General features: G+C 43.0%; 1 protein-coding gene across 1 annotated transcript in view; it reads right to left on the bottom strand.

Annotated features, from left to right (window-relative positions):
- Positions 1 to 19336, bottom strand: part of ABTB2 (ankyrin repeat and BTB domain containing 2) — a 116046-nt gene that overhangs the window by 37957 nt on the left and 58753 nt on the right. Inside the window, exons 2-3 of the mRNA XM_027728620.2 lie at positions 4076 to 4222; positions 1306 to 1516 (exon numbers count right to left, since the gene is read on the bottom strand). Coding sequence (XP_027584421.1) covers positions 1306 to 1516; positions 4076 to 4222 — 358 coding nt within the window. The remainder of the gene's footprint in view (positions 1 to 1305; positions 1517 to 4075; positions 4223 to 19336) is intronic.

Genomic DNA, 19336 nt, shown 5'->3' with positions numbered 1-19336 from the left:
TTTATTCAACTTCACTTAATTCCTCTTGATTCTTCATATGTGTACATCAGTTCCCTCTCTCGGTGTATTCCTGCTCCTTTTGAAAAGATTTTAGAGGAGGATCAAAGAAAAAGACAATTTTTTCTACCTTTGTAATTATTTGTCTGTTACTATGATTTCACAGTAATTTTAGAAGCTGGGGCTGAGCACAATGAAGCTCAAGATGGGAAGAAGAAACCATGTTATTTCCAAAGCTGCAGATATGTTTTCCTTTCCTGTCCAATAAGGACCTTGCTTTTTTTGTTTTGTGAGTGTGGCCTCCCCTCCCAGACTCCAATACCTCAATACACCATGGAACTTCCCACCCACTTTGCTTTTGGGAAGGGGCAGGATACAGCCTTCCCTCAACCCCGATGTCCAGCAGGCTAAAGGACATCCAAAGAGCAAGCTAGCATAACTAATGGATAATCAGGAACCAGATTTTCCCATTTAAGATTTCTGAAATAAATAGGAACTTGGATATGCACTTGGAAATGGGGAACTGAGCCTGTAACAGCCTGGGTCTTCCTGCAGAATGCAACTGGAGAGCAGGAGCTGCCTGACCTGTCAAGGAACTCAGCTTGTGGCCAGGGCTGTGAGGGTTTCTCAGCTCTCCTCTTGCCACCAGCCTGTCAGGCAGACTGCCAAGGAGCTGGGCAGGAAGGAAACCAGGGAGGTTTCCAACAGAAAAAACGTCCCTCTGGAAAACTTCTGACCACTCTAATAATGGGCCTACTTTCAGAGTCAGTTACGGTGCTGGCAGGAGGCAGGGAGACCCACTGCATTCTCTGTTTAGTTATTGGTTTCCTATCCAAATTCCTTTCTGCACGAGACACAGGGCATCAACTGAAGTAATCCTTAGAAGGATGTTCATAAATCCCTCCAACCCCCTCCACGGCAAACGTTGCTTTTCCCCAGAACGATGACAATTGTTAATTGGTGCCATTCAGAAGGTAACATTTTCTTTGGTAAGGTCTTTACCGCTTCAGGCAACCACATGTACTTTTGGCAAGGTCTCCAGACAAGCCCTGTTGGCAGCACACAGCATGTGCCTCGCTCGGAAAGACTGCATGAAAAAACAGCTCACTTTCCAGTTCCAATTCCAAGGCTTCGTAAACTTGGCCACACAACCTGGACTGACTGCAGGAATAACTGATGCCTGATAGGTAGCATCCACAAAGCTGCCCACACAGTTACCCTACAGAAGGGTAAAAACCTAAAAAAGGGCAAAACCCCTTCTCAGCCTAATTCCACAACTACCGAGAGCAAGCTGACTGATTTACGTACCGCTCGTTGCTCAGGGTCATCCGTGGAGGGTCAAGGTTGGGGTTCTCCATGGACTCCATCTGGGGACAGCGTAGGAAGTAGTAGAGGGTGTGGAGAGCATCAGGGGACCAGGAGATGGGCTGCTGCTGCCGGGTTTGCCGCACGGGGCTCATCCCGGGGCGGATGGTGTTCAAGCACTGCATGTGGTGCATCGCTCGTGAGACCAAATCACCTGCACAGAGAGAGGAATAAAGTCCTTTTAAGTGCACTTTTTGACCTAAATAAATAACACTTCTCTCAGCTAAGAGAAATGTCTTCTGTGTGCACACAATTTTCCTCCACAAAGGCCTGTCCTCAGGCTGCCACTCTGCAGGTTGTTGCATGGGAAATTTAACTCGCTTTCAAATGACAAGTTGTTACTTAGAAAACATTAAATGAAACTCAGTCCCCACACATTCAGAACAACAGCTTTACACTGAGTTTTCTGGTTTAGTGCTGGTTTTCACCTCTTTCCACCCACATACACCAGTTTCTTGCCTGCCTACAAAAACTACTGATGTCTTTGTAAAATGTCCTCTGCCCAACCTGGGAGCAACAGCTTTCACAAGGCAAAGCCATCAGCACCAATACAAATACTTTACTCTCATTTCTGTTATGAGGTTGCTCCCATCTTTTCCAACTGGGTCATGCTGTTCTACCCTCCTGCCCAGGAACTTGAGACAAACCAATGACATTATGTTCAATACAGAAATTCCTTCTTTTAGGGATCTGCTGCTCTCATTCTTACTGTAGCTGCAGGTTTCTCCAGAATAACAAGACCTGACTCTTGTATTAAAAAGCCAATCTTTATCATGCTGCTTGTCACAAGCTGTGCCAGAAATTTGCTCCTGAGCTTAATCCAGGAACTTTCTGGGCTTCTCAATCCTCTTGGTCTTTGAACTCGAGCCAACCTGCCTCTATGCTGGAGCATGGTGGACCTGAGCAGGCCTGGAAGAAGGTGACCTGTATTACACAGTTTCACTCAGAAAGGATTTTAAGACTGCAGATTTTTAAAAAGTTCACAAAGCAATGACCCCAAATCTGCTCTTTGTGTAATAACCTTGCTTTATGCACACCCTGGTTACTCTCCTCGTATTCTGGTGCATTACAAAATCTAAAAAATCTTTTAAAAGCTTCAGACATTACATCTCGGAGCAGTGTGACTACAGGGAGCTGAATTATTACTATAGATTACTATACTTAGCTAGGATCTATTTTTTCCTTGGGAGAATCCTCTATTGCTTTATGTTTAACAGTCCCCTAAAACTCTCACAGGAAACGTTACTCTATTGTGTCCAAAAGTCACAATACTGGGAAAGGATGGAACTGAAATAGTCTCCCCATCACAAAGCTGGTTCCTGAGAAGGCGCCCTGAGTTTAGCTGTGAATTAGTAACACCTCCCTCTGAAATCCTTAGGAAGTTGTTATTTGTTCATTAATATCTAACAGCAATACACTCAATTTGCCAACCAAACTCTGGTTGAACCCCTGGGCTTCTGCTGTTACACGGGAGAAACCCCTAAAAAGCTACTCTATGTCTAAACATGACGTTATCAATGGAGTATTAAAAATCTCACTTTGCAATCTAAAGCTGTGCCACTCGTTTCTTGTACAGTATGTTCAGCTTAAGGACCCACTTCAGAATTAAAAAAACCTCCTAACAACTCTGCCTTTCCACTCCAGTAGCCACAAGATCTGCACATTTTATGAGAATATCATGAATCCTCCAGCACTGGTGCTAACACAGAAGTCTGTGCAGTTATAGGAGAAATGCATCTGGAATTCAAATATTCAGCTCAGAATAACGTTCCTTCTCCTTTGCACACTCACTCTATTTTTCTGGCAATGTGCAGCAACATTTAAAAGAAAGAAAAAAAAAGTAGGCAACTGTATCAGGAGATCTATTCACTGGATGTACTGACCAAGTTGGCCAAGGCAGGGATGGGGGAAGAGAGGGAGAGAGGAAGCTGTATTCAATCTCAGACCCTTGATACAAATGTTCTCTTGTGTTCCAGGATAAATAGAGGTGTGTTAAAGGAATTCGAAAACCTCAAATTAAGGCAGGTTGCAAAATAAATGGTGAAACCCACAAACTCCTTGCTGGCCCTGACATTCATTAGCATTCAGATGGTGCAGACTAAGAAAGTGATGCCAGCAGAAACTTTGCAAGGGAAAAGTAGGACCAGGAAAACACAAATCATTTTTGTTTACTTTAAAGGAGCTTTGTGAGTACTCTAGGAATGGAACATTTCATTTGCTTAGCATGAAAAAAAGAAGGGTTTGAACAAGTTTTTGTTACCCAAGTGCTCTCCGATTTTTTTTCCTCCACTTTTTGTTTTTTAAGTAACCAAAAAGCTTTTCCTTGAATATCCTGCACCCTTGACATTTCCACTGCAGAAACACTAACAAAGAGAACCCTCTCTGCCATCTGAGGGAGGTGTTTCACAAATCTGCAAGAAATCCTCCACAGGCATCTAGGCAAGAGCATCCATCTTCAGTTGGCACTAACACCACTACCAAAAGGCTAGAAAAGCCACATCTTGTATATCTCCAGGTGAATTAAATTTAAAGCAGACTAATGAAACAAGCTGATTTTCATAAACAGCACCACGAGACAATTAAATCTTCCCCAACGTCAGCCAAATGCTGCTTGTGCTGTCAACAATGGCATCGCTCCCACTGACCTCAGAGGAGGAACTGGCTCTCCTGCTTTGCTGAAAGAAACCTGTGGTTGATTGCAGCCAAAACTTACTCAGTTCAGAGATGCTTCCAACACACGTTGCCAGCAGGGACTGCTCCAGGGTCCGGAGTTCCAGCTGGGCGTACGCGTCGGCCCGTCCGTCGCTGCACACCGAGCCGTCGTTGTAGGGGCTGAAATAGGCAGGTAGGGACAGCACACCTGGGGCAAGAGCAGACAACAGACCTGTTAGAAGTGAAGCTACAGATGTGCAAAAGCAAGTCCCTCTAAGAGAACTCAGCACCTTTCTTGGGGGACTTGAGGTCTTCTGACAAGTTCAAAGAAAATCAAACTGTGCCATAAATACCCTTGGAATGGTTGAAACAGGGGAATTGGGCCCTGGGGACTGAGTCTGGGTGCTTCTTCAGCCTTTAAAAGCTCAGAACAAATTGCAGTTGAGATAAAACTACATGAAAAGCTTTGGTGAAGTCTCCACTCTTGTTTACACAACAGCTCTGCTGCGCACACAGCTCAGCTTGCTGGGGAACAGCTGTATGCAGATTGTGGGATACAAGGGCCTGACCTGGAGATGTGGAATAGCCTCGAGTCTACCTCAGGTAGCTGAAATCTCTGCCACCCTGCAAACAAAACCATGGGCTGTGCCAGCCCTTTGAACCTGCCACTGCAGTTTCAAATCCTCAGACTGTGGTTTCTACATGTGCAAAGATCTGGATAAGCCAAGCAACGCCCACGAGTTTTGAGGTTATATTTTCATCTCTATAAATGACCCCTGTGCGAGAGACAGAGATTAGAAAGATAATTACATTGCACACATGCATTTACCACACACACACTCCTTCCATCTTCTCTTGCATGCATTACTATGCAGTCATTGATGGATTTGCACTCAGTTTTGTTAGTTGTTGTTGGGACCCCATCCTACTTTGTGCATACTCCTACAACTCATTTGCATTACTGGCAAATTAGAGACCTTTTGGGTAGATTGGCTGGAATGGTAGATGCAGATGCAGATGCAGGCAGTCTCTAACAGGGGCACTCATTCACTTTCCCCAAGTCACCTTTCTCACCCATTATCTTTGGCTGACCATGGCAGCCACAAGGCAAGTCAGTGCAACATAAAGATCAAAAAAAACATGCCTTCCCTGCCTTCCTCCCAGAAATCCATTAGTTGATCAGTTTCTCTTCATATTAGCCAGCTGAAATTTGTTGCCTTTTGGCCACAAGATTGTTCCATGTGGCACAGGGAAGGGGGAATGTGATCCCTGGAGTTGGTGTGAGACAGGGAGCTGGGTATGTGATGGGGGCTGGGGTGGGACAGTGACCCTGGGGTGGATCAGATGAAACCCAGCATGACACTGCGTCCACATGGCGGGTGGACTCCAAAAAGCTGCCTGCAGTCACTCAACCAGTGTTCCTGTGCCCTTGCTACTGCCACACCTTCAGCTGTGTTTGACTGCTACCACAATTTTAATTACAGATCCATCCTGCAACTGCAGTAGCCCCCCCAGCCCAACTTTTCCATGATTTCAGACAAGGATGCTAACAGCCACGACTGCCTGTGCTCTTACCCTGCGGCATCCTGTATTTTTGCTTTTTAACTTTGATCCATGCACAGCCATACCAATCCATTTCAGCTTGGACCCACATTTCCTTCCACCCTTCACCTCCCGACCCCGGGTCAGTCTCAGATGTGGAGATACTTTGCTCCTGTGGCAATGACCTCCTGTCTCATTGGTGCTGTGTATTCTTGTTCAACAAAACCCTGCCAGAGGAACGGCAGCACATTGTACAAGACCTTTTGTTTCTTTGTCTTGATGTTTTCTTTTGAGATTTTATGCTGCATTGATCTCTCCTACCCTTTTCACATCCTCTTCGCATCCTGCTTGGTGGTAAAGCCAAGGGCTGCATCAAAAACTTCCTGGACACTATGAGAATAAGGGAATGATTTATCCTGTTGTGCTTCTTCACTGTACATCACTGTTAGTTAATGGAGAACACTCTGCCAATGCCCTCTTAACCTGAATAATTAGGAAGTTGAGGCTTTAAGAGCTACCAGAAGTGATGTATGCAAACTAGAAGAGCTTGCTTTAAATACACTATACAGAGCCTAAGCCACTTCCTTTTCCATGCCAAAGCTATGAAAGGATGTTTGAAAGACATATGGATTGAATTTATGGCAGAGGGAGAATGAAAATAGACTGATTTGTCAAAACTTTCAAATAGAGGCACATAATTCTACAGAGGCGAAAACAGAAACTGGCAGTTACATTACCAGGAAAAAAATGGGGCACATTTTCTCTGCCAGCCGGTTCCAGTTGGTTCTGTTTTCTAACAAGGAATTAAAAATAAAGATTTGCAGAGGGATTGAAGTTGGCTCCCAGACACAACAACATTTTCTCAGTTTTTCAGTTAATGCTTCACCAGGTGGTGTGAGGAAACAGGGAGGATTTATTTACCTTTGGAAAAATGACTCACGCAGGATGGTCGTGGATGAGATTTATGTTGTCATCTGCCTTGGTACAGCTGAGGAGCATCCTCTGTGTACCAGGGAGAAATAAGGAAGTTACCAAGACTTGGGCGATGCGCCAAAGCCTGATGGTGCCACTGGGAATTTTCCCTGGGATCGGGAGGGGTATGAATCAGGCCCTCATGATATAAGGTTTCAAAGGCTCCTTGTGTCTGGCAGGCCTTGATAGATATGAGCAGTCCTGGGAATGAGGACACACCTCCCAGCACTGATTTTGAGACAGGGAGAACAGTGACTAAACTCTACTTGTGGGGTAGAAACATACCCCACAATTATTATATCTTGCAGCACCCTCATCAGGATTTCCTCTCTGATACACTTCCAGTGGAGTTGGAAGAAGCATCATCTTTGCTCTTCAGATCAGAAATTCAGGCACAAAGACATTTGAAGTTGAGCTTTTCTCACTGGTATTATAATTAGGAACAGGACTCAATCATTTATATAGAATAAAAATAGTTGTTTGATAACAGACAACTGCCTTGTGATGACTGTTTATACCCCAAACAGTGGTTCCTGCTCTCCTGCCTCTCAAATCAAGGAATGTGCAGTCAAAAGGTGTTATAATGGTAAACCACAGGGACAGTTTCTGTCTGGCATTCACATTCCTACATTTTTTGAATGTATAGAACTACTGCTTTTAATCACAACTGGCTAAATAAGCAAAACTGGAATTGAAATAAATCAATCCATGTCAAAACACTCTCTGTTTGAAATCACCTTCAGACGGCCCACTTGTTTCCTGACTTGCAAATATGCGTTTTCCCCATAAAACAACAATGTGAAACACAGCACATAATTACACTGCAGGAACGAACTGCTCTTACAGTATTTACTCTATGTTGCGTTTCCTACAAATCCCTGGCTTTATCCTGGAATTCTGGTCATTTTTTTTCAATTAACTAGGATTTTTAAGTACAGGATCCAAGCCCAGGTGAAGTTAGTGAGTTAGTTAACCAATTAATTTGAGCGTGGCTTAGCTCAAACCTCAGCAGAAGGAGCTAAGAATTCACCTCTCTAGAATGGTGTGATTCTAGATTAACAATTTGTTTCTCATATTTCCATAGCCTTTGAAACAGCAGCTGGAAATAAAGGCATATTTATTCTACCTCAGTTAAATATGAAACCTGCTCATGAGCACTTGCTGCCAACCATCTTAAAAGGCAGTCACGACTGGGTGAAATTCCAGTTAAGCAGTTCCTTAAATTCAAATTATTCTGCTTGCCTAAAGAGTTTGAAATTGTTGTCTGTAATTTGATGCTTTTTAATAGCAACTGAAAATATTTCCAGTCTGAGCAAGATCCAGGGAAAAGTCTGTTCACACTCTTGGACATCTTTCTGCTTTAGGAGGTGCAGCAGTTCTGTGGAGAGCTTTGGCTATAACGTGACAACTCCCACAAGCAGGACTGGGCAAACTCCTGCGTGGTTTCCAGCATGTGCTGGAGCTCCTCTGCTCTGGAGACAGGCTGGGAGAGCTAGGGGTGTTCAGCCTGCCGAAGAGAAGGCTCTGGGCAGACCTTAGAGTCCCTTCCAGTGCCTAAATGGGCTCCAACAGAGCTGGAGAGGGACTCTGGACAAGGGGGAAGGGCCTTAAGCTGAAGGAAGCCAGGTTTAGATTGGATATTAGGAAGACATTTCTTCGCTGGGAGGGTGGTGAGGCCCTGGCACAGGTTGCCCAGGGAGGTTTTGTGGATTCCCAATCCCTGGAGGCATCCAGCACCAGGCTGGATGGGGCTCTGAGTAACCTGGTCTAATGGAAGGTGTCCCTGCCCATGGAAGAAGGGTTGGAACTGGATGATCTTTAAAGTCCCTTCCACCCCAAACCATTCCACGATTCTGTGATTCCCTGAGCTGGTTCTGCTCTTTTGGTATCACGATAAAGTAAATGCAGAATTTTACCTCAGTTTTATTTTAAGATCTGAATGTTTAAAAATCTTATTTCAAATAACTTTCCAACTACCCATTGTATCTTCACACTTCCCGTTGTTTGCATGTTACATTCATGGCAAAAGGACTCGCCATGATTTTTACCTTGCTGGAATGATTTTCTCTGGCCTTTCCCTCATCTGATTCCTTGATGTTGGCAGACAACCTCCCAGTGATTAACTCATCAGCCATTTGATGACTTTCAAACACTTCTCTGATGTCTAGAGGTTAAGATGGGGCCACTCACAAGTGGCAAAGGGCCAAGGAGACTTGGCTGGAAAGCACTTGAATTCTGCTGTCTGGGATTCCTCATGGAAATTGCCCAGGGTACTAAGTCCCTTATTTCAGAAATGCACTGACTGTATTCATGACAGATTAGGCAAAGGATCAGGAATATAATTAGGACAGGGGTTTACACCATAAATTACTGACAGAGAAAAAGTCTTTTTTTTTTTTAATATACCAAGTAAAGTCTATAAGACAACACAATGTGTATTGATTTCTCCCTTTGGCCAGAATAAAACCAGGTTCTTCAGGCAAGGATTCTTTGTGCGTTGTGTTTTCATTGCACCTACATCAGTGGTGATTGTTACTGAACACTTCCATAATACAAATTACAACAGTAGGAACAAAAGTACCTATTTGGTCAAATCAACCAGAAAGCCCTTGGAAAATTCAGGATCACCTTCATACATTATAAATTGTTTCTAAAAGCCCCATATGTGAAATGAGAACTGCTGTGAGTATGCTTGAAAAATGTATTAGGGAATTGAGTAAGAAAAATTGGTCTCCAGCATAAGTGTGTTTTTGCAATGTTTGGCTTGAGATAAATTCCACAAGGAACATTCCGTGGGGTGAGAATGGCAGTTGATCCCACTGAACTAAGCTGTGACTTGGAAGGTCAAAATTTTGAAGATGATGACCTGATTACACTGAAGTGAAACAGCCAAATCCCACTGATTCCAATGGACCCATCCATTGCAACTGCAGTTCCCATGCTGGAATTTGGCCATGACATCAGGGTGGCTGTCACCTTGCACAAAGTCCTGCAATTCTTCATGGCAAGGAGCATTCAAGGCTCTCCTTGTTTTTTGTTCCCCATTCTACCACACAGCACAATGCCCTGCAGTTCCCCCTTGCCAATCAATTCCGAGCACAGAGCACCACCAGGAATTAATGCCAATTCCTGGAACTCTGTTTTCTTCTTGCTGACCCACCACTGCTAGGAAAGCTCAACCCTCTTTGTTTTATGAAATGAGACGGGATCATTTTGACAGAACATAAACATACTCTCCCCACCTCTCCATAAAACAGCAAGCAAAGTGTTCCTGATAGAACCCCCTGATAGAAAGTTGATTATAGGCTCTATAATCAACTCCAGTCATGCTACAGATTGTGAGAATGGCTTGTGATCAGGAAACAATGCAAGTAATTGCTAACATATAGGAAAATAATGTGGCTCCTGCTACAGAGCAGGCAGGCATCTCTCTCAGTTTGTCAGCAGTAAGAAAAATCAAGCACAGTTGCTTATATCTGTATCCACATTAAACAGTAATTGTGTAACTGAAACCAGGAGGAAAAGCAGAGAAGGGAGGAGCTTCAAGCAGGAGGGAAGATCTTTTAAATCTTCTGCAAGTGCTCAACTGATCTCTCCATCAAAGAGCTGATGTCCTCATGGGACACTTTTGGATCCTCAGTCTTGATCGAACTGCTCAAATAGACAATGTCCTCTTCAGATTAACAAACTGCAGTTTGCCTGGACTTCAGGAATGTTATTAAAAACATTAATGCACACAGCCTGGTCCATCCTGTAGCTCAGTGTCAACAGGCACTGCTGGACTGAAGTACCAAAATACTCCAAAATGGAGTTATGAAGCACTCTCAAAATCCACTACCACTTCTTCCTGGGGTGCAGCACCTTGAGGTCCAAAAGCAGGGAAAGCAGTAGAGTTCAAAGCTCACAGTAACTGCCCTTCCAGGGAAAGGGCAGGAGCCCGGGAACACTCACTACAAATACTTAAATGCCTCCTTAGTTATAAATAACTCATTGTCCCTGTCTTTATCCCACACTTGGAAAGGTTCAACATTTTGCCTCCCTTTTGCTATGGAAATGGTGGAAGTTGGAGGAAAAAAGGTAGGAAGTGTCTGTATTATATTTGAATCCAGCTGTGATATATGGGATTGCAAATGACTACAAATGTAGGAGAAAGGCCTTGGTTTAGTACCGAGTCAGTGTTTCCTGAGTCATTAATCCCACTTCCATATCCCTGTGGTCTTCTGGACAACCACTAAGCTGGCTTGGCCCCAAGCACTTAATTGAACATAAGCACAAGGGAGCATATCCTTGGCTTACATTGTGATGGCTGCCAAAAAACACAGCACAATGACTGTCCTCATTCCCATTTCCTAGATGGAGAAACAGACAAAAGGAAAAGAAGCAATTACGAATTTTGTGCATCAGAACCAGCTCTTTGCAAAGCCCAAACCTCCCAGTTCAGAATCTCTGTGCCATCAGAAACTGGCCAACCACGCTCCCACAACCTGGATCCAGAGATTTGAAATAAATGGAATGATTATGAGGGTTTAGTCTAGTTTTGTAGAACTATGTTTCCTATTTTATATGTCATCATAAAAGACCTTTGAGATATAACCTGTAAATATGACCTGTAAATGCTTCCTGGTATTATGTCTACAAGTACTTTTGAAAAGGAGCATGTGAACCTAAAATTAGGTTGATCCATTAGAATTTGGCATGTGGTTTTCCAGGCATTGGATCTTCTACACAGGGTCCAAGGACAGGCAAAGACCCACACTACAATAATATCAGTATCAATAAATCCCGCAATTATCAACAAAACCATGTTTTTAGGGCTCTTGTTTTCAGGATCCAGTAACTAAAGAGAAAACCCCATACTGGGCTATAAATATCAATGAAACAAAAACAGAGAAAGTTTTATGAGGCACGGTATAAATAGATTATGAACACTGTGAAAGAAATACAAACCCAGAATCCTGTGCCAAAAAATGACTGTGGTCAAACAGGGGGAAGACTTAGAATTAACTAGTTGTGTAAACCTCGACCAGTTTATCTCCGTGTCCCATCTTATCTGGAAAATGGGGATATTGCTTCATTCCTGTTAAGGGTTCTTGCTTCATTTCTCATTCTCATCTTACTCTTTCACGCTGCTCAACATCTCAGCAGTGTCCCCTTTTCCCAAGTGTGCCAATAGAACATTTTTTTGTCCCTTAGCAACAGTCCATCTTTCATTTACAAGGCCCTTTTTCCCTCCAGTAATCCCAAAGCTCTCCCAGACACAGCTACTTCTGAGATGAAAGGACACAATATTGTGACAGTATATAATTGCACCTCAGTGGAGCTTATCATACCAGAAGAGGACCTTTACCCAACTGAGAGGGTTAAGAATGGCAAAATGATTTGAGCCCAATAGAGATTTGGATATGGATACAATACTGGGACAGTTATTCTGAAAAACACAGAAGAAATTCCATGAGAAATTACAAAGAAGAAACAACACGTATATATAAGAAAGCTAAAAAATAAACCTTATTTTTTAAGGAGGTAGGACAGGTAAACAGTGGCAATTCCAAGAGTCCTTCAATGGCATTGCTAAGGGGATTAGAAAGCTCAGGGAGAAGAATTTTATATCTCTTTCTCCATTCCCTTGGAATTCTTTAGAAGTCTCCAATTTAGGTGCTTATACAGTAAAAACAGCTTTATCTGGTGTAACCAGTGGGACTGAAGCAACTGCAGGCACCAGCTAGAGCCCTCATAGGCTCTACAATACCCTCTTCTAATCCATTCCTTATTGTTCACTGTCCTTCCTGTAATATGGCCTTTGAATCATGCCCAGCTCCCCAGATGTGGTCTGAGTAAGCCCTTTGTACATGCCATAATGACCTCTCTCTACTTGCCTTCAATTCTTCTATTTATACATCTCATGACTGTGTGCTTGCCAAACAAAGAGGAGAGTAAATTTATATCCTCTGTCACTCCCAGTTCCTTTTCGTAGGGAACATCAAGATGGAGAATCTGGCCAGAGCAGTATTCCAGAATAATCCAATGCAATCCCTCCTCAGCTATTCCAGAGCAATCTTTTGGAAGACCTGTGCCCAGCAGCTTCTTTATACAGGTGAGCCCTTGCCCTGATGATATCTCCTGGACATTACAAGAATAAGGCAATGATTTATCTCCTGGCTGCTGTAAACATGCCATTAAAACAGAATTTTAGGAACTGTGGCCACTTAATAATAAACATCAAGACTGCAATTACATCAGTTAATGACTTAAAATATCAGAGTGTCATAAGAACTGCTTATTCTAAAAAAGCCAGGAGGAAGCAGGAACTCAGCAGTAACCACCCTACCGCTCCTAAACGACTGGAATTCTTTAGGACTGTCTCCATTAGCCATCAGCTAATGCACAGCCTGAATTTTGCCAGGGTGAAATATGCATCTGTCACTCAATATAAAATTGAAATTTTATCTAAGTGAAACACAGTGCAGCCATGAGACCATAAAGTGTGACCTCAGGAGGGCAAGGCTTGGAGACTCACTAGGATGAGGACATCCATCCCCTGCCTGCAGACAGGTTTTGAGTCACCAGCCAGACAACACAAAACTTTAGGTGGGTGTATCCTGGGTTGTTCACGAGAAAACAGACAGTATATTGTAGATCTGATACCTGGGGTTTAATCTCCAATATTATCACTGCAGAGCAGTGAATTGCTCACACCAGCATTTACGTGCATGAGTAATTAATGAATCACAAGCGCTGTCATTTCCCCCCCCAAATCTGCCTCGAGCCCAGTATTAGTCCAAGCTTTTGGGACAAGACAAACACAAACCTCCACCATACAGATAACAATGTTTGTGTTTGCCAAGCACCATTAGGCAGGGTTTGCTCTAGAGGAGTATTTTGATAGCACTAAAGACCAGCTATCCCAGGACAGAAGCTATTCCTCTTTTAATTTTCATTTCCTCAAACAAACACTTGGAAGTATTTGGCAGGTTTTTCCCCCAGAATACAGCAAATCAGTCTCTTACTAATGACAGCATTTCACAACTTTCTGCTTCCTCCCATCAAAGCATCCTGGAGATCTTGTCAACAATGACCAATTGTTTAGAGCTCAGAAGTGGAGTTGAGGAATTCCACTTAGTCACCAACTGCCCAATTTTGCCCTCTATCTTTGCAACACTTCAGCCCGTTTCTCACATCGTGTGTGGTACTAAAGGACCATCTCATACCATCTACTTGGCTTTCTTGGCTTCTAACACCTATTTTACTCCCTGCTCCTGCATTTGAATTCATCTTTCTTGTTCCACACCACCTACTTATTGTCATCGCAATTGCACTCAGGATTCAGCCTTTCAAGGCTCAACACCAGTCACAAACAAGATCTATTTTTGAATGCACCCTTTAGGGGTGGCAACACTGTAAGAATTTGGCACTGTTTGTAAAGTTGGAGGGTTTTTTTCTGCACTACAAGGCTCTGGCCTGTCTCTCTCGTTGCATAAGTGCCAAATGCATTTTAAAGTCTAAGTTCTCTTGGTTGTAGCCATTTATAGTTGGTATAAAAAGCATAACTTGTACACTTCCATTAGAGCCCTAAATATAACTGCCCTGAGCAAGCATTCCCTGGTCAAACAGTACCTCTTTGAATTTTGTTTTCAAAAGAATCCTGTGGCCACTATATTATTTATAGACATTTACATTATGATCTGAATGCTTGGTGAGGAAACCACTCTAATTAATGGATCCCCAGCATTGTTTTATAACTCAGAAGAAAACCTAGTTGCCTATATTTTTATTCTAGAACAGCAATTTTTTTGCATAAGTATAAAAGCACCAATATTTACAGTGCTCAGACTGGATGGCCATGGTTCTTTGAAGAATTTGGGAACACTACCACGTTTCAGTTTTCAAATATAGCAGCTGTGTGGAGGATGAAAATTAGAATCTTAATCTTACATTTTATTTTAAAAATATATTTTGATATCTATTACACCCATGCACCAGATCTCTTTCATTGACAACAAATAACAGCTGGAAAACCTTTTTTCTTTTTTTAATAAACTATCATAGTGTTACATCTGTTTATAAAACTTATGTAGGCATTAGCATATAAAATAAACTTAATATTTGCTATTTTCTTGGTTCTGTGTTGGTCTACATTGTGATTTTCTCTCTGATGGCAACATGAAGCATCTCCACTGCTGCAAGGCAGAGATGCACAACATGGAAGTACTTTTAAAGCAAAAGTCCATCCCACATAAATAATCCCATTCCACAGAAGTAATCACTTTTTGGATCCAGCTGTTTGTATGTAATCACTATATCCAAGCAATATTAATAGCTTTGATTACTGCCAAGAAAAAAATGTCTTAGAAGGCTTCTTAAATTTATCATGGAATAAAGCAAAAGCCAGAATCATGGCAGAGGCAGATTTGGGGAAGCTCGACTATCTAAGAATACTTTTTTCTGTTCCTTTCACCAAATTATTGAACAGTTTGAATAAGACACTGTTCTGTTAAAACAGAACAAGCTGGTAAAGGCTAAAACCAGACTGCCCTGCAGCTCCACTTTGGGAATTTCTAAATATAGATGGGAGTAAAGATTGGAATAGGAGATAGGGAGCATCACTTGGATTTGACACCCAGGTGGCTCCACAATGTAAAGTTATTTGGATTTCAAATTTTACTTTAGAACTATTTTTTTCCCCCAAAGAAATACAACAGTAAGAGGGTGGAGAAAGGCTGGAAATAGATACATCGAGGAAGGATGGTGGAAAAGAAACAGGAAAAAAAATAACCAAATATTCCATGATGAAGAAATCAGTGAAAGAATGGGAGAGCCCCGGGAAACAGTCTAATAAGTAAGAGCCAATTCTGCACCCTCATCTTGGAAATATTTTATTTTTCCTAAAAGTTTTCAGGGTCTTTAGGAACACATAACACTATATCCTTTAGCCCCCAGTATCATTTGTCTCCCTTCCACTCACCTCATTCTCTGGGAAGTGGCACAACAAACAAAGGGTGATTGAGCAGAGCTGGACATGCCTCTGCTTAACACTGCTGGAACCTGATACCCACTGGAGCTATCTGGGCAAAGCCATTCAGCTTCCATTGCACCTTAATTTCAAGATCACCATAATAAGATACAAATAGGAAGGAATCTATTTTTTAATACTGTGCTCTGAAACCTGAAGTTACTGGGGTTTATTTTTGCTTGTTTATGGTTCTTCAGGGCAGAATAATCAGACAAACAGAAAAATGCTACAGTCTCTTAACTACCAATTTTCAAGATGATCTTCACCTTCCTGCCCTATTCTTACTAATAAATCACTGATTCACTGTTAGGGCCCTGCAGGCCCCACCACTGCTTCTTCATCTCAGTGGGAGCCAAATGATGATTGAGATGCCAATATATTAGGCTGGCCTGATTCAAAGCAGGATAAGGAACAAAGCATTTGTGCAGAGCAAAGATAAATGAATATAAATCAAGTGCTGAACCATTTTCTGTGATGGATTAGCACCTTTCTTTGACCTAATAATGTCAAGGGGTCTCCATGCTGACAGCAACTAATGTGGAAATCTCTGTGTTGTGTGAAGTCAGGAGGAATCCTGATCTCCAGCTGCACTTTTACTGTACTTATATTTTGCCGGGTGCCTCACTAAGATGTGAGCAATCCATCTCCTTTATCTCACCTTTGAAACATCACTACAGTGCCCACCAAACTACCTCTAGAGTATAAAAGATTGCTTCCACTCTGTCTTTGAGTTTCTCCCTGTAAACCCATTTTTACCAGTAAACCAGCATAGATAGTACTGACCTAGGCAAGGACTGGATGGAAAAGCTTTCTCAGTGTCTCATGGAATCATAGAATGGCCTGCATTGGAGGAATCATCTCATTCCAGCCTGCTGCCATGGGGGCAGGGGCACCTTCCACCAGAGCAGGTTGCTCCAAGCCCTGTCCTACCTGGCTTTAAACACTTCCAGGGATGGGGCAGCCACAGTTGCTCTGGGCAACCTGTGCCAGGGCCTCACCACCCTCAAGGGAAGGATTTCTTCCTAATATCTAATCTATAGCTGCTGTCTTTCACTTCAAAGCCATTTCCCCTTTTCCTGTCACTCCAGGCCCTTGTAAAAAGTCTCTCTCCATCTTCCTTGCAGGCTCACTTCAGGTCCTGTGAAGGCCACAATTAGGTCACCCCAAAGCCTTCCCTCTGGTATCTGGTGATGTTGTCAAAGTATAAAACTATACAAAGCCAGCAGCAAAAAGCAGATGTTTGGATCAAATCTGGCAACTGCAGTTTTGCCAAAACCAGATGACAGCAAAAAAATTAGTACACGCTGAGAAAACTTTAGCGGAGGGGAGCCCAAACCTCTCAGTTTTGGCCATGTGCGGTAGCCAGAGCTGTATTATACAGTGGTTAAAACCCCATTGCATCATTGACTGGTGGCAAAAGCTGCAGGTTTAGAGAGCAGGAAATACATCAAAGTCCTGCAGTTATTGTAGCCTCCACTATTGGCATTTTCCAGATGCAGAAGTTGTCTGTGACCTGTCCAAAAAAAGAAGAGAATGATATTTCTCCTGTGTTTGTGTTTGCAACATGAGCCCCTGTGGTACATCTTAGATTCCTGGACACTTGGGTCAGTAAAAGCAAGGTTTTTGTGTCTGGGCTGTTCCCACAGCTCACTCTGGATCCTGGTGTAGACAGCCTGGGATGCTCAAATCACAGCTCTGCCATCAACCCACCCTGCAAGTGAGTGGCACTTGTCTAACCTGTTGGACTCCGAATCACATCTCACCCTCTCTGAAGAGCTGACCTGATGAAAGATCACCTCTATAACGTGCCTCAGGCCAGATTCCACCCCTGTGTCTCCACATTACCCATCCCATGCAGACTGACAGACAGGAGGCACTATCTCAAACAGACTTGAGGCACTAAAAATGAGCTGAGGGCTTGGTGTTACATTGCTTTAAACTTCCACTGAACTACTTCCAAGGTGAGAGAGCAGCTCTGCTCCTTCCTCACTCCTCTGACATGAACTTTGTGCTCCCAGTCTCTGCTTTTGTCGGAGTTGGAATCTCCTCCTCTCAATAGGCTCAGCTTTGGTAATATCGATTCCCCACCTCAGCATCAGCACTGTAAAAACACATAAATGCAAATGCAGGTGGAAAAGGGGCAGTGGGCACATGTTTGGGAGCAAAAGGGGATGGGTGAAACTGCAGCACTCCCAATTCAGTTCAGCTTAAGCTGCCACAAAATCACACCCTGACAGTGCCACCATGTCTTGCAGAAATAACAGAAACTGTTAAAATACTGAAAACCATAAATTAAGTAGAACCCCTTAAATTTAATCTCCTGCTCTCAGAGAAAACAGTAAAGGACTTACTTTTAGAAATTAGTAGAAAACCTAATCCTCAGCTTTGGCCTTCTGAAACCAACTGAGTTTGCCAAGTGCAAGAAGTTGTTTATAAGAAAAGAAACAGAGAACTGGCAATGGTTCCAGAAAATTTATTATGATCCACCTGACTGTAGCCAAGAATATTACATCAGCCTAGATAGCCTGAGAACTGGAGCAATATTGCTCTCAAATTAGCAACTTGCTTGGTACCACAGGCAGGGAGAAATGGTTTTGCAGGAGGTCTGGAGTTCTGTCCCCACCTCTGTGAGCGACAATGGGCAGATCTGCTTCTCTGCCTCTAAATTTACTCCCTGTAACCAGAAATAAAGGCATTTCTCCTCTTTACTCCTAAGGCTGGTTTTTGGTGGATTTGGGGGAAGGGGGTTTGTTTTTAAAAAATATTAAGATTCTTAGGACAGTGAGCATCTCTTACACTTCCAGAATGTCCTGTTCTTTCTCAGTTCATGCTTAAAGAGGGATTAATACAAGGTAACTTCAACCCAAGAGCCATAGAGAGCCAGTGGTGCTCATGGTGAGTTCGACTTAAGTATAGTCCCAGCATGCCAAGGAATTCTGTGTGTTGCCACATTAAAAAAGGAAAACAACACATGCAAAAAGATCAGCTGAGCTTAAACAATTCAAAGATCATAATTAGAGAACACCTTTTCAATAGTTAGACAATTTCACTGCAAAATAAAACACAGCACTGAGTAGTTACAAAATGACAGCTCATCTAATAACCTTCTCTTCCCCACTGCAGCTGGAAGAGAATTTCTCTCATTTAGCATCACTGATAAATTACCTATTTTATGAGTGCCTAAGAAGCCAAGACTCATAAACTCTCTGATGGAGCTGGCATGACATCATTAATTCTGAGATAGTGTTATCTTGAAGTATCCAAAAGAACTTTCTTATACATTAAACAAGGTGGTTCATCGGCAGTGCTTCCTGGAAAGTGGAAATACAGCCACTTCTGGGTGAAATCAAAGAGAAAACCAGTAGCTGCCCACACACAGCAATGCTGTCCTACCAATTAGGAAAACTACTCTCCACAGACACACGATGCACTTGAATGTTCTTATGAACTACCTGGGGAATGCTGAGGAGTCAGGGCTGGACTATTCCAAGCCCAAAGCACTCACTCAGTGAAGCCCTGGCCCGTTCAGGATCCCTCCCATCTGCTTCCACAGAAAAACCATCCCAGAGAGGTGGGAAGGATGGAAGAGCCTATGCCCATTGCCACAGTACAGGATGGGAGGCTTGGAATGCCAGGGGCAGCCCAACATCGAAGGGTGGTTATGGTGATGCTCTGAGGGTCTTAGTGTTGGACTAAAAGACAGGGCAACCCTCATAGACCCTCTGCAGCGAGGCAGATGGCGGGAACACAACTCAGTCTGTGGGGACACAACCTGAAGTTTGTCCTTGTACCATCATT

This window comes from Pipra filicauda, unplaced genomic scaffold, assembly GCF_003945595.2.
Source record: "Pipra filicauda isolate LSUMZ 115617 unplaced genomic scaffold, ASM394559v2 scaffold45_size4122338_pilon, whole genome shotgun sequence".
NCBI classification, from domain to species: domain Eukaryota; kingdom Metazoa; phylum Chordata; class Aves; order Passeriformes; family Pipridae; genus Pipra; species Pipra filicauda.
The sequence above is the reverse complement of the archived record's forward strand: the minus strand, read 5'-3'. Positions and strand labels throughout refer to the sequence as shown.